Source organism: Dermacentor albipictus, chromosome 3 (genome assembly GCF_038994185.2).
Source record: "Dermacentor albipictus isolate Rhodes 1998 colony chromosome 3, USDA_Dalb.pri_finalv2, whole genome shotgun sequence".
NCBI classification, from domain to species: domain Eukaryota; kingdom Metazoa; phylum Arthropoda; class Arachnida; order Ixodida; family Ixodidae; genus Dermacentor; species Dermacentor albipictus.
The window spans coordinates 61196175-61209416 of record NC_091823.1 but is presented as its reverse complement, the minus strand read 5'-3'; the positions used below and the strand labels follow the sequence as shown (position 1 = coordinate 61209416).

Here is a 13242-nt window from a genome sequence, read left to right as displayed (position 1 = left end):
CGGAGAAGAGCGGCGGCTCTTCGCAGGCGCCCATCGCGCCGCTAACGTCGCCGGTCGGCTGAAAATCGCCCCATCCGCCGGAGCGTGCCGCGCACGGCCGTCGTCCATTGAGCCGAGCGCAAACAAAGAAGGGCCAGTCTTTTTTTACAGCAGAAGGCGGCGCAGTAGAGAGACGCGCGCGGGGGGAAGCAAGCGCCTGCTGCTGCTCCTGCTGTCAGCAACAGCAGCAGCGCCGACCGTCATCTAGAAAGAGCAGCGGGCCTCTGTCGCCTGGTGGGCGCGCTGCTTAACGAAGCATTCTCCGGGGAGGAAGCGCGAGGATGAGAGACGCTCCGTGTTGAGCTGGTGGCGCGCACAATCGGCACCCCATTCCTCGGCTGCCCTCCACGCGTTCGCAAGCGACGCGTCTCTGGGTCCGCAAACGAGCTTGTCCTCGCCGCAAGCGCTCAGCGCCGCTGCACGCGAAGAGGGAGGCGGGGGAAGTGGGGGGGGGGGGGGAGGTGACGAAGACGGGGCATGGAGGAGGAAGTTGGGGAACTGCGCCCTCCGCCCCGACCCTAACGACTAGCGGGCCGGAGAGTGTCGGCGCAAGGCGTGATGGCCCGGCAAGCGAGCGAGTGGACCATCGCGTGGCCATCATCATCGCGGCGGCAGACGCGCGCGTGTGGCGAAGAGGTGCCGCTTGGCAGGAAGCCTGGGTGCTGGAGGGCGGGGATGTGCGTGGCCGCCGCCGCCGCCGCCGCCCTGGCGCGAAATGCAGCGCTGATGATGCGCGCACTGCCCGGCTGAGACGCTTTCCCATTGATTTCCCGCAAGGCCTGTAGCGGCTGGAGGCAGCGGCGACTGTCGCAGGAAGCGCACGAAAGCGCGCGCGCCACGATGCGATGCCTGCCTTCCGTACCGCGCCATTTGAACAGCAGGAGCACCAGGCTTTGGGAAACGCTGCGCACCATCTGCGCGACGCGGACGTCCCGGAATGGGAGGCGGCTGGAAGGAGGAGAGAGAGGTGGAAGAGGGGGGTGGGCGGGGCTGTGCGCAGAGCCTGGAAGGCAGAATGAAACGACGTCTTAGAGCGCGCACTGGCGCGCTAAGAATCGAATGCCAGAACGTGCAGCGCCGAATTCGCCATGTGTGAGGCGCGCAGGCTCACGACGCCCTATATACTGCATGTGCACATTGGCGTGATTTGGCCTACGTGTGTACGCGCCGCGCGTTCAGCCATGCTTCAGCTCCTCCCAAAAGCAGCAGGAGCTTTCCCCCCGCGAGCTCCCACGAAGAGAGAGACAGTACGGCAGCTCGTCGCCAGCACTGCATTTTCGGGATGCGCCGAGCGTCGCTCACAATTGCAGGGAGATCTCCCCGCCTTGCCGCTGCTGGCGTCGGGAGGAGGCGGTTGAGCGCATTACGTTGACGACGAGACAACGGCGCGCGCGGAGGCGCGACGACGTCAATTGCAGTTTCGGCTAAGAGGAGGGAGATCCGCCGTTGTGCGCGCCGGCACGTTCCCCCAGAGCGGCTCTCATTCTTCGATTGTGCGCGCTCGCAAAAGGACGGCAGCGGCGGGCCACGGCGGGGATCCTTCGACAATGGGGTTACGCGCAATCAGAGCAAGGGCACTGTGAGCCGCCGCCGCCGCCGCTCTAAGCTTTCTTCTGGCGCGTCCCTCCCACCCTCTCTTATTCTTTTTGGCTCGGCTCCTTGATTTTGCTTGTTTGCTCCTGTTACTTTCTTCGGGAGGAAGACGTTGTTTTCGTGCGCCCGGCCGCGCGCGTCTTGTTCGCTTCGACGCGCAGTCGGCTCGGCCGAGCGATTCGCCAGATCACCGTCTTGTGTGAGCGCGGCAGTGGTTGTTCTCTCCCCTCCAACATCTCTTCTCGTGCTCCTTCCCTCGGGAAACGATGCACAGCGCAGTGAAAGGCTCTCGGTTGTTCTTGGGAGCATCTGTTCTCGCCTGCGAATTGGGACCCGCGTAGAGTTCCGCTTGTCGTCGCGATCGACTATGATTACTTTTCAGATGCATTGTCGGTGTTGTTGTTGGGAGACCATATAACTTACAACACGTATCTCCATCTTTCGTTTCTTTTCTTTTTCTGTTGCAACTCTCTGTGTTCTTATTCAGTATGTAGCTTGGATATCTATTTCACCTACATTATGATGCACAGACCCCACTTAAAAGGCTTTTTGATCAAAATAACTGCTTGTTATTGGTAGGCCACTATCGCTCCTTCACTTATAACATGCTCGCTAGTACGATTGGTCGACATACGTTAAGACTCGCTCTATCCCACTACTGGCTTTGATAGCTCTTTGAACTCTTAAACATACTTTAAAATGAACCGAATTTAGTTTGGCGGCCCTACGGTTAAATCCCAGGCATGGAAAATATAAATTGCAGTGCGAAGTATGTACCACACCTTTGACATGAGTTGACCTGAATTCTGGGGTTTAATATGCTAAAACCACGATTTGATTATGAGGTACACCATAGTCGCGGATGCCGGAATAAGTTTTACTACCAGAGGATCGTTAACGTACCCCTCAGGGACGGTACTACGGGCGTTTTTGCATTTCGCCGCCGTAGAAATCCGGCCGCCGCAGCCGGGATTCGATCGCGCGACCTCGCGCTTAGCAGCGCAACACCGTGCAGAAGCCACCGCGGCGGGTCGCCGTTGGCATGTGACGCGTCTAAAATTCGGGCAGAAATGTGGGCAATTTACTTTCTTGGATCATGTTAAAAATTAAATTATGGGATTTTACGTGCCATAGCCACGATCAGATTTTGAATCATGTCATACTTCTACAAGGACAGAGACACAAAAATAGATAGACAGGACGAGTGGTGGATATCAGGCTGAACAAGACGATTGCAGCGTCCAATCGTCAGTCGAGCAGTGCAACTTTCGCTAGAAAAGTAATACTTAAGCTAATGGAGAGGAAAAGACAAATAAGAGGAAATTTAATAGACCTGAAGACGAACTCAAACTGGCATATGCTTCACTGCCTCGCAGACGATCATTCGTTCCGCGAGTAACTACAGAAACCGAAGCAGCGCTCTTGTCGCTTTCTACTCCTCCGATATGCGAGGTCAGGCTTTCAAGACCTTGCTCTCACTCAGGCGTGTTCTACATAGATGGCTAAGGGAGACGCAAAGGGCAACCCGTTGATCTTCGAAGCAAAGGCAGCCAGACAATAAGTGTTGCATTGTTCCTTCGCAAAAAAAAAAAAAAGAATGTCAGGGATGTGAGCCATTAATATTGGCCATAAGGATCTGTATAAACTGTCGGAAGTTAATTCTGATATGTTCCCTCTCCGCTTTTGCCAGTCACCTCCACCCTAACCTTTTGCACACACATGCATACATCTGAATGCACATACAGCTGGGAAACCATTACGCAGGCATGTGTCCCGTGGTTAAAAATTGGCGCTTTTCGAAACCGCAATGCTGCTACATTGGCCTCACATTTTCATAACTTTCTTTTTCGCTGTCATTTCATTTTCCCTCCATCAAGCGCTACGGGAGCTAAACGCTTTCAATTTTCGGAAACGAGATCTCTGGTGCGCCTACTCGACAATCAGGGCCGAAGAGAGCGGCTTTCTCTCTCTGTGCTTGTGCAAGTGATAGCGACTGTTCCGGCTGAAAATAATCAAGCACACATTGTGCGAGCAGGACCGCGAAAAGACGAGCGTCATTCAGGGGGAGAAAAAATAATAAAAATAATACACGAAGGAGCAGGCCCTAGAGGAGAGGAGAGGGGGCGTACGCCGCATGGCAGCCGCCTTCGGTTCGCTGCAATAAAATGCCACATAACGAATCTCCTTTGTCGAGTTCGTGAATCGCGATGCTTTTCGTTCGCTCCTCCGTTCTGCCTGGGACGGTCGCGAAGGTGCGCGCTAGGGGCATGGAGTGGCCGCCCGCGGTTCACACGGTGAGGCAGCAGTGTGCTAACGTCAGGCTGTTTTATACCCCTGCGATTCAGGCACATATCCGCCGGTCCGCCTTAGTAAGTTTGTAAGTATGAGCGAGGAGCCCGTATTCGCGAAATTAGTTCTTACGCTAAAATTGGCCGCATAAGACCTCATGACAGTCGATCTTGTTGCCGGACATATTACTAGCGAAGGCAGTAGGTCATTTCTGGACAGCACTTATGAATGAAAAGCAACCGTGACCAATGGAATGATTAGAGAGTGTAGCAGCTGCGCGATTGCGTGTGTCATAATGCAGGAATGAGGAATTCATGTTTGCAGTTTACCTTAACTAACTTAGGTAGGATATTAGGAAAGCTTTAGTCAAAAGATACAGAAATACATATTGGCTGAAACAGTTTTGAACCATGGAACTCAATAAGAACGAGCAGAATTGTAAGGTGAAGTAGAGAGAGAGAGAGAGAGAGAAGAATACAGGAAGGCAGGGATGTTAACCAGTCAATAGTCTGGTTGGCTACCCTACACTGGGAGAAGGGAGAAGGGGAAGAGAAAGAAGGGAGAGATAAGGTGTAGGTACGTGTACGGACAGCACTTCAGTTAAAGTCGCTTGAGCAAACCAGAAGTTCTGAGAAAACACAAAAGTGCCTTCACTGCCTTCTGAGCCGATGATCGGTCGGGACGGTGCTCTAATATTGTCTGTTCACTCAGAGGACGATCGTCTAGCTTCCTCAATGTGTCGGACAAATACTGTCTTTGTGCTTGAAATTGAGGACAATGGCACAATATGTGGTCAATGTTCTCCTCGCATGCGCAAACATCACATGCAGGACTATCAGCCATTCCAATTAGTGCTGAGTAGGCATTCGTGAAGGCCACTCCAAGCCATAACCGACACAGAAGAGACGCTTCACGGCGGTGCACACCGGCTGGAGGTCATAGTTGAAGTGATGGGTTTAGTCGGTGCAGTCTTGTGCGCCTTGTATGTATGGTATTCCACTCTGCTAAGGAGATAGTGCTTGCCAGAATGCCAAGTTGTCTCGCGGCGTCGGTCCTTGAGAGCGGAATGGGGACGCAGCGGTCTTCTTGGTTTGACGTCCGAGCTGCCTTATCGGCGTCATCATTACCAAAGATACCGCAATGACCTGGTATCCACTGAAAAGAGATATCATGGCCTTTTTCTCTTAAGTGATGGACAAGTTCCGCGATTTCGCACGTGAGCTGATCGTGAGTTCCATGTCGGAGAAACGAATGAACACAGAGTAGATAAAGTTACTCTATAGCGGCTACTACGTGTAAGCATTGGACAAAGCGCTAACGAAGAAAAAGAAACAAAAAGAAGATGAAAAACGGATGAAGGACACGGACAGTTAATACAAGAAATGTACTTCCTAGCTCAGGGCGGTGAAGAACGTATGACCGGAACACACACACACACACACACACACACACACACACACACACACACACACACACACACACACACACACACACACACACACACACACACACACACACACACACACACACACACACACACACACGCGCGCTCTTTATCTTGCGCTTTTTATCGTAGACTACGCTTTACAGAGTAAGGGAAGAAACAATGTGCGTGTGCGGATATATCACATGTATTTCACAAGTACACTTTGGAAACAGTTACAAATGCTGAGAAAACTAATTCTGAATTCTTTAGAGTGAGTGCTCTGTGCACGAGGCCACTTTTGTTTTCTCACTACAATGCTAACCATTCCGCATTCATGCATGCTTGCGACACTACTGGTGCGCTTGCATACAGGGACGTGTATCTCGCGCGTCCTTTAGGCTGGACCTATACGTGTTCCGCGGGACTGCATTGAAACCGTTTTATACGCGCACTCTCTGGCCAAAGGCATCGTCATCAGAGCCTCGATTCTCGGCAACGGGCGCACCGCTACTGGCTCGACGCCGCTCCAGTGCTTCTGAGGCTCCCGAACCGAGCTCTCCTCCCGTCCGCACCCGGCCAAATTGCGGGCGATCAAGGGAGAATATCTTCGTTTGGATTCCCGTTTGTATAAATATTCCGGGAAACGAGCGGGTCGGGTTCGCCGTGCCACTGCCCTTCCCTCTCTTCCCACGCCAACACCCTCGCCCCCTTACCCTTTTTCGGTCGCTTCGAGCGCTTTCAGCGAGCCGCTCGCTCGTCTCGCCTTCGCTCGAGGGCGCAGCGCGCGGCGAAGCTCGGCGGCGCGATTTCACAAAGCGGCCCCGCGCTCAGCGCGCCGCTGCGTCTACAACGTTCGGCCCCACTAGTTGCACGCAGTGCAGCGGTAGCTCGAACGGCGTGTGCGTGCCACCGAAAGACGGGAGCGGAATCACGGCTGACGTTCTGCTTCGCTCAGCGCGTCCCGTATCCTCGAGTCGTCGCCGTATGTTATTTTAACAGCGCTCCATTAAGGTGGGGGCTGAGGAGGCCGTATATGCAATGCCCCCCACCTCTTGTGGTATGCGTTGTCACTTCATTTATCTCGAAGTGTATCGGAAAAATATGAATATAGCTAACAGGTCGGCAAATGAAACGATATTGGACATCAGGTGCGTTGTGGAGGAAAAAAGAGCAGTTTTCACGCCCGTCTTGAAATTCCTAAAGGCCAGCTACAAGTGCAGCCACAGTGCGAGTGGGGAGGGGGAGGGTTTGAGGAGCAGAACGTGGTGCAAGAAGCTCTGACCCCCTGTGCATATTTTGCTCATAGAAAATTTTCGAAACTGTGCCTTCTTTCTTTCTAGCTTCACGTTTGCCAGTTTAGCGCGAACAACTCAGAATGTTGAAGATGTTGATGCTACCGACCTATGATTTCTATCATGCCACCGTATACGCACTGTGAGCTCGCTAAAGCTCCTGAACGGTGCAACCATTTTTATATGCATTACCGTACAAAATTAATTATACAAAGTGAGCACCCTTCACCACGGCCCACCCCGCCGTCCCTCCTCCTTTTTTTTTTATGGCTGATTAGCTGTTTCCTACCATAATTTCTGCTCTAAAGGTCGACGCAGCCGCATGCGCTCGGACACGTAACAAAGGCTACCAAGCGGCCCTCACTGAAGGAAGCAGCGCCCGGAGCAGAAAAAGAAAACATGACGGGGGAATAAGATCACTGTATTATACTATTATAAGAGGAAACGATATGGGAAACACGAAACATCGGTCAGCATGCTTCAATAGTTTAGCACAGAAACATTTATTTGAGCAGCAGACTTGGCGGAGAGAGCGCACTGCACGTTGGATGATGCAGTACCTTCTCCGCTCCCTGCACCGTACAGGCAAAAGCGACGACGTGCGATGAATGCGAGTTGCCGCAACAGCGGCGTTAGTGTTCCGGTTATCATTTTCCACCGTTTAGGCTTTTACCTCATTAAATCGTTACGAGAGGCTTCTGCAGTTTGCACTGGTGCCGAATACGGCGCTAGCGCCCCGGAGTGTACTTCACAACAGAGAGCCGGCGTTCCGTAATGCGCATTGAAATGAGTCAATTTGTTATAGACGTCGTGCAGAGTTGAGTCGGCTTAAGATTTGCAGCCAGAGGGAACTATACGTAGAAATGAGATAAGATAGACTGTAAAGTTCGAAGCTACTTTCAAGTTAATTGTTATGGACTGAGTGGTAGTTAGTTTTACGTCATCATTTGAGAGCGTTGTATTTTTTTCCACATAAAGTTTCTGACAAAGAGAGAGAGAGAGAGAGAAGAAAAAAGGGAAAATATAGCTGGAAGCTTGTGTTGTTTATGCAATGATGATCTTTTTATCCTGCCTTGCCAGAATATGGGAGTTATGTTTCTTTCTTTCCTTTTCTTTTTCGATTTGTCTTGATCTGTCCTATGGAACCGGCAAGTGTTTTTCAGGGCTGCGATTTATCGGTGCGGATAATTCTGTCTTGTTTCTGCCATTTTTCCAATCACCGTGCACTTGAATGTCACTGTTTCCTACCCTAACGTAAACGTCTATTTAAGGTGTTTATCCACTTTATCCACCAATTTATCTTCATTGTTGTGTGGTCACAGACGGCCAAAAGCACCCATTAAGTGCATTTCCAATAATAATAATAATAATAATAATAATAATAATAATAATAATAATAATAATAATAATAATAATAATAATAATAATCAGCCTGGTTACGCCCACTGCAGGGCAAAGGCCTCTCTCCCATACTTCTCCAATACTGAGTTTCTCATTTCTAATACTGAGAGTTAACACGCAAATCCAGAAAGTACCAATCGGCATACCAACGTCCTACATGATGTTATGTCTCCGCCTCTGTGTTTAAACACAGGAAAGCGGGTTTCTATGCTAGAAGAAATATGAAGATGGTTACTTTTTCTACGTTACTTTTCTACGTCAGCACGTAACCAAACAAAAGCTGGAATTTTCCCGTTCGGAACTAACCAGTAAGTAGTAGGTGATGTCCTAATGCGAACACTAGTAGCGACTCTCTCTGAGTAACAGAAGCGGATCTCGAGGGATGTACTTGTGCTAACTGCATGCACCGGAAGCTATTTGGAAGCCGAAAACACGTCATAAACGCTATATATTCGACACCACCTATAGGAATCGATTTGAAAGGCGATTATGTTCCAGAGCTTTCTTCGGTACCGAGGAGGATATAGTATTTATTTATTTATTTATTTATTTATTTATTTATTTATTTATTTATTTATTTATTTCGCGTAACTGCTTCCCAAATTCACGCCCCATAGAGTGGCGCCTACTGGACTTAAAGTGCGGATCTTTAATGCTGTGCTTTTGTTGGTTGAATGCGGCGGGAGCGTTAGCGGGAAACACGTCATAGACGTCGGGTTTTGGACACCACGTATTCTTTCAGACGCAAAGATTGTCTTGGATATACACGAGCACGCCTTCTTCCACGACATTTCTTATTATATTCTTTATTATATTCTATTTCTTTCTTCGCAGGTAATTTGAGTCACCTGTCCGCAGTCCTGTGGAGAGAAGCGTGGGCTACGGCCCGCAGAAACCGCGCCATGCTTTTCGGCGCAGGTGAGCCTCGTCTTTTGAACACAACCTCATCGTCATCACCGACATCACCGTTTGCCTGTAGGACGAATATTATTTTCCAATTCAATTCACTGCCGTCGTAGATTACGCTTCGCACGCTTCCCGTTATTTGGCAGCCCTTTTGCCTATTCTGAAGCTTACGCAAAGTACCCAATTCTAATTTTGCCTCTTAGTCTCTGCTAGAATGAGATTTGACACGTTAACGCCTGCTTCACCTCCGCCGCGGGTCGGCCAGGCATTGCGGTATTTTTGGGGTCGGATCACGTATGCGGAGTGTTTAACGCCTGCTTCACTTCCGCAGCGGGTCGGTCCGGCACTGCACTGTCTTCGATATTTTTTTCTACATGCGGATACAATAGTGGGAAAAGCAGCCCTTAACAGATTTGCTGTAATAATAATAATAATAATAATAATAATAATAATAATAATAATAATAATAATAATAATAATAATAATAATAATAATAATATAAATGATGATGATGATGATGACGACGACGACGACAAATCTCTTGCTTGTAGATAAAGAAGTTTGAACGATTGCATTCGGAGGCCCATCTTTTTTTTTTTAATTGGAGCCATCAATGGGGCACTAGCGTCTCGTGGAATAAAGAAACCCGGGCGCAATGCGGGCGGAAGTGGCAAAGAAAGTCACAGATTTAGAATACTGGCATATCTCAGTGATTTAGCCTGCGTCTAAAACGTTCGAGATTATAACGGTGCGGCAGTTTCGCGTGTGCACGCTTTGACCACCGCGCCCTTTTGTCCTACAATTACTTTTTGTCCCACGACTACATGTGCGCACGTGCGTACACGCGCGAACATTGGTACTATTCGTAATCTTACCCCCATAAATGGAAGCTTCCCCGCATAAAGTCTCTTGACATGGAGAAGCCAGCTCTGCGGAACGCAGTATAAGCTACGAACGCAAGCGGGGAGAGGGGAGGTTGCGGTGTACAGGCGCGACTACAACGTGGGTGACTCGGAGGTGCCACGTGGATGAAATAGGCGGATGACAACTGGATATACATCTAAGCCTTACCTTCAGGCATAACGGCTTTTGTCGCTTACATTATTTGGATGAATGTAGTTTGTCATTAAGAAGTCAAATTGTCTTGGCTTATGGTCATACGTAATTTGAGGCCTAAGAATATGTTCGGTCCATTTCATTTGTTGCTCGGCCTTCGAATGTAGGGGCGATTGCCTGGTAATTGAGATTGGAGTTATAGAGAGCAAAACCCAGGAAGCCAACAAATACTAGAACATATTGGTTCAAAAGTTATTCATGCATAGTTGGACGCGTATCTCTCCAATGAAGCAATATGTATAATACCTCAGTGCAAATAATCTGGCACAACGTGAGGGTGTTTTCAATCTAGTCAGCTCACACACTGGTCTCTCCTTTCTACCGCAGATTGAGCTTCACATCAAGGGACGCGCATGTGGCATAGAAATGCCGCCCTCAACGGGTATTAATAACTTTTCGTGACACCTCGCTATTCGTCGTAGGAGCTCATACCGCCGAATGACTGTCCCATGGTCTTCCCGAAGCAATATGAGATGGTTAGACCGTCCCCTTCTGCCGCATCGCCGTGGCTGCAATCAGCTTGGCAGACGGACATGCCCCCGAGGCCTCAAAGACGTCCGGTGTAAGAAGCAAACCATTGGCTTCAACGCAGCCAGCCGCACACGGCCCTTTTACGGGACAAGGTGCCTTGTCACGGGGCCTTTTCCATTTCCTTTCTCGTCATCCCGCCAGAGGGCGTCTCCCGTGCCTTACCGTTGGCAAAGAGGGGGGCGCTGAAGACCCCAATCCGGTGACGAAGGAGAAATGAAAAGCCAGAACGCGAAATCAGAGTTTGATTGCCGATTACGGTTTATATATATATTTTTCCTACATGTTCCGAGAAGAACAAAATATGAGACACGTACTTGCAGCGTTCTGACGCAATCAGTCTTTGAAGCGGCGCTGCAAACTCCTCCAAATCATCCTGTATTTTTTTCCATCAAGGGTGGTCACTACAGCATCCTCTTTCGCCTTCCTCTTTTTTTTTTCTTCGCCTGCTACGATGAGGAAACTGGAACTGGACGCTTGGACGAAGGGGGGGGGGGGGTAGGGATGCTTGGGTCGGAAGGCAGGATGGAGTATTGGGGGTGGAAACGCTTGGTCTACTGCTGAAGGGGGAGGCAGTTCGCTGGAGCGCCTGAGGGACGCACAAATCTCATTTCCTGTCTAGCGGCAGCGAAATTTCCGCCTCGCCCGCTGCATTCAGCTTGTTCATAGCTCTTTTTTTTTCTATATCCTTTTCTGTTTCTGCTCATTGATCGCGCGCGTCCGGGCCCCGCAGACAGGACACGGTCCGCCTATAACAGCATCCACTGCCCCATACTCGTTCTCGCACCCGTTCTATAGGCCGCACGAAGCCCTCGAATACCCTTTCATTCTCCCATGAAACGAACTCTGAAAAGGTGGGGGAAAATAATCGCGTACAAGCCTATAATAAGAGAGAAGGATGAAGGAATAACTAAAAGAACCGACAACCGTAAAAGAAAAAAAAGAATTCGGAGAGACACGGCGTGCCGAAGACGAGTACGAGGGAAAAAAGAGGGAAAACCGACTTCCGCATGCATTGTCCGCCTCGCGATGTCCGCTTGGTCGTTACCGGACATTGGAGAGACACAGGCGCCGCTCTCATCATATTTCGAACGAAGGCGGTGCTCCGAGTGGCGCGGCGTGTACAGAAGAATCGGACTGCAAGAATAAGAGCTGCAAAAATACAGCGCGAACTTTCTCAAGGGCCGCCTCCACTTCCCGTCGGCTTTTCTTCCCCAAAACGCGAGACAACATTTCGGCCCGTGCGGTGTCAGTCGAATTCGGGCTCGCATTCGTCTTGCAGGCAATATTTTCTGACAGCCGCGCCCGCTGTTCGTTCCTTGCCCGTGCGCAGCAGTGGTAGCTGCTGGCGGAAGCGGCGCTAGAGGGATATACGGGGAAAGGGGAAAAAAAGAGGCAAAGGAAGACAGAATCTGGAAGCGGAAGGCAATGATTCCTTTTCGGTTCCTCTCTTCCCCTCAGCGTCAACAAGCGAGCGTGCAGCGTGAATGGCTGAAAATCACCGCTGCTCGCTTGTTTGAAAGAGCGGCGCAGTCGCTGTATCCGAGGGCCGTTCGCTGGACCGTTCTGCGAGAGCCGCTGTAGTGGGGCGGAGAGTGCCCCCCTCCCGCTCTGCAAGGGCTCTTGCTCTTTGAGAATCCTGGTGCAGTTTTATCGTCACACCCCCTCCCCCCTACGTCTTCTCTCTCTCTCTCTGTCAGGGATGCGTGCAGTGGTTGTTGTCAGTAGAAAAGTCCGGCACTGCCACAGACCGTCGGAAAGCGGGGGTGAGCGGCAGCTCCGGTCAGCCGCCAAGCTTTCGTCGGCGTCTTCGTCTTCTTGTTATGTTATTGTCTAATGGCGGCCGCTCTGCATGGCAAGGCTTCCGGACGTCTCTTCCACTAGCAGCGGGACATGTCCCGGCCTTGCCCAGGGACCGTAACGACTGCCGAGCCGTGAATGCGTTGCGGGAGTCCTTTTACCGCTTCCTTTCCTCCTCTTCTTGTTCTTTCTGGAACCTCGGCAAGACGCCACGGCCTCTGAGACACGTTGTGTTCCCTCTTGTGGAAGTTGAATTAGCCTCCCGCGTCGGCACGTTCCCGAAGCGTTTGTGACAGCCCCCGCCACGGTTCGCATGCGCATACGCCACGACCGTGGGTACGTGCGTGTCGTTCTAGTGCTCCGCTTCTCTCCTCTCCTAGGCATCTTCACCATTTTGCTGTCCCGACCGACCGACAGATAAAAGGAAATCTTGCGGACACTCCGGCCTGTCAGCATTCGTGCTGCCCGATATCGAACAAAAGAAAGGAGAAAGACTGCCCGAATACTCACGAAAGGAAATACTTTCTTGTTTCGTTGATTTCTTAAATTTTCCTCTTTCAAATGCAATCAAAGCGAAAAGTGGGCACACTGCCTCCGAGCCAACGCAGAGACGGCAGCCCCTGTCGCAAGTGGTTACGCGTGGCCGAAATGCCTCGAGCGTTTTCTTGACGGGACGCCCGGCCGCGCATTGTTAGGCGCATACAGCGACCTTCTTCCGCTCGTTCGCAAGAGATGATTTCGCGTGTCGCACCGATTTAGAGCCTTGAAGCGACAGTTCCTCCCCCTCCCATCTTATTTTGGCAGTGTTGGGGCCGTCAAAACAGCTGTGCGGTGACTACAGCCTTGCAGATG

The 13242-nt window shown here is 50.7% G+C and overlaps 1 protein-coding gene across 2 annotated transcripts in view; it reads left to right on the top strand.

Annotated features, from left to right (window-relative positions):
* LOC135898767 (uncharacterized) overlaps positions 1-13242 on the top strand; it is a 168996-nt gene that overhangs the window by 103905 nt on the left and 51849 nt on the right. For both annotated transcript variants that reach the window (XM_065427907.1, XM_065427908.2), the window contains one exon: positions 8875-8958. In XM_065427907.1, coding sequence (XP_065283979.1) covers positions 8943-8958 — 16 coding nt within the window. In that variant the 5' untranslated portion in view covers positions 8875-8942. The remainder of the gene's footprint in view (positions 1-8874; positions 8959-13242) is intronic.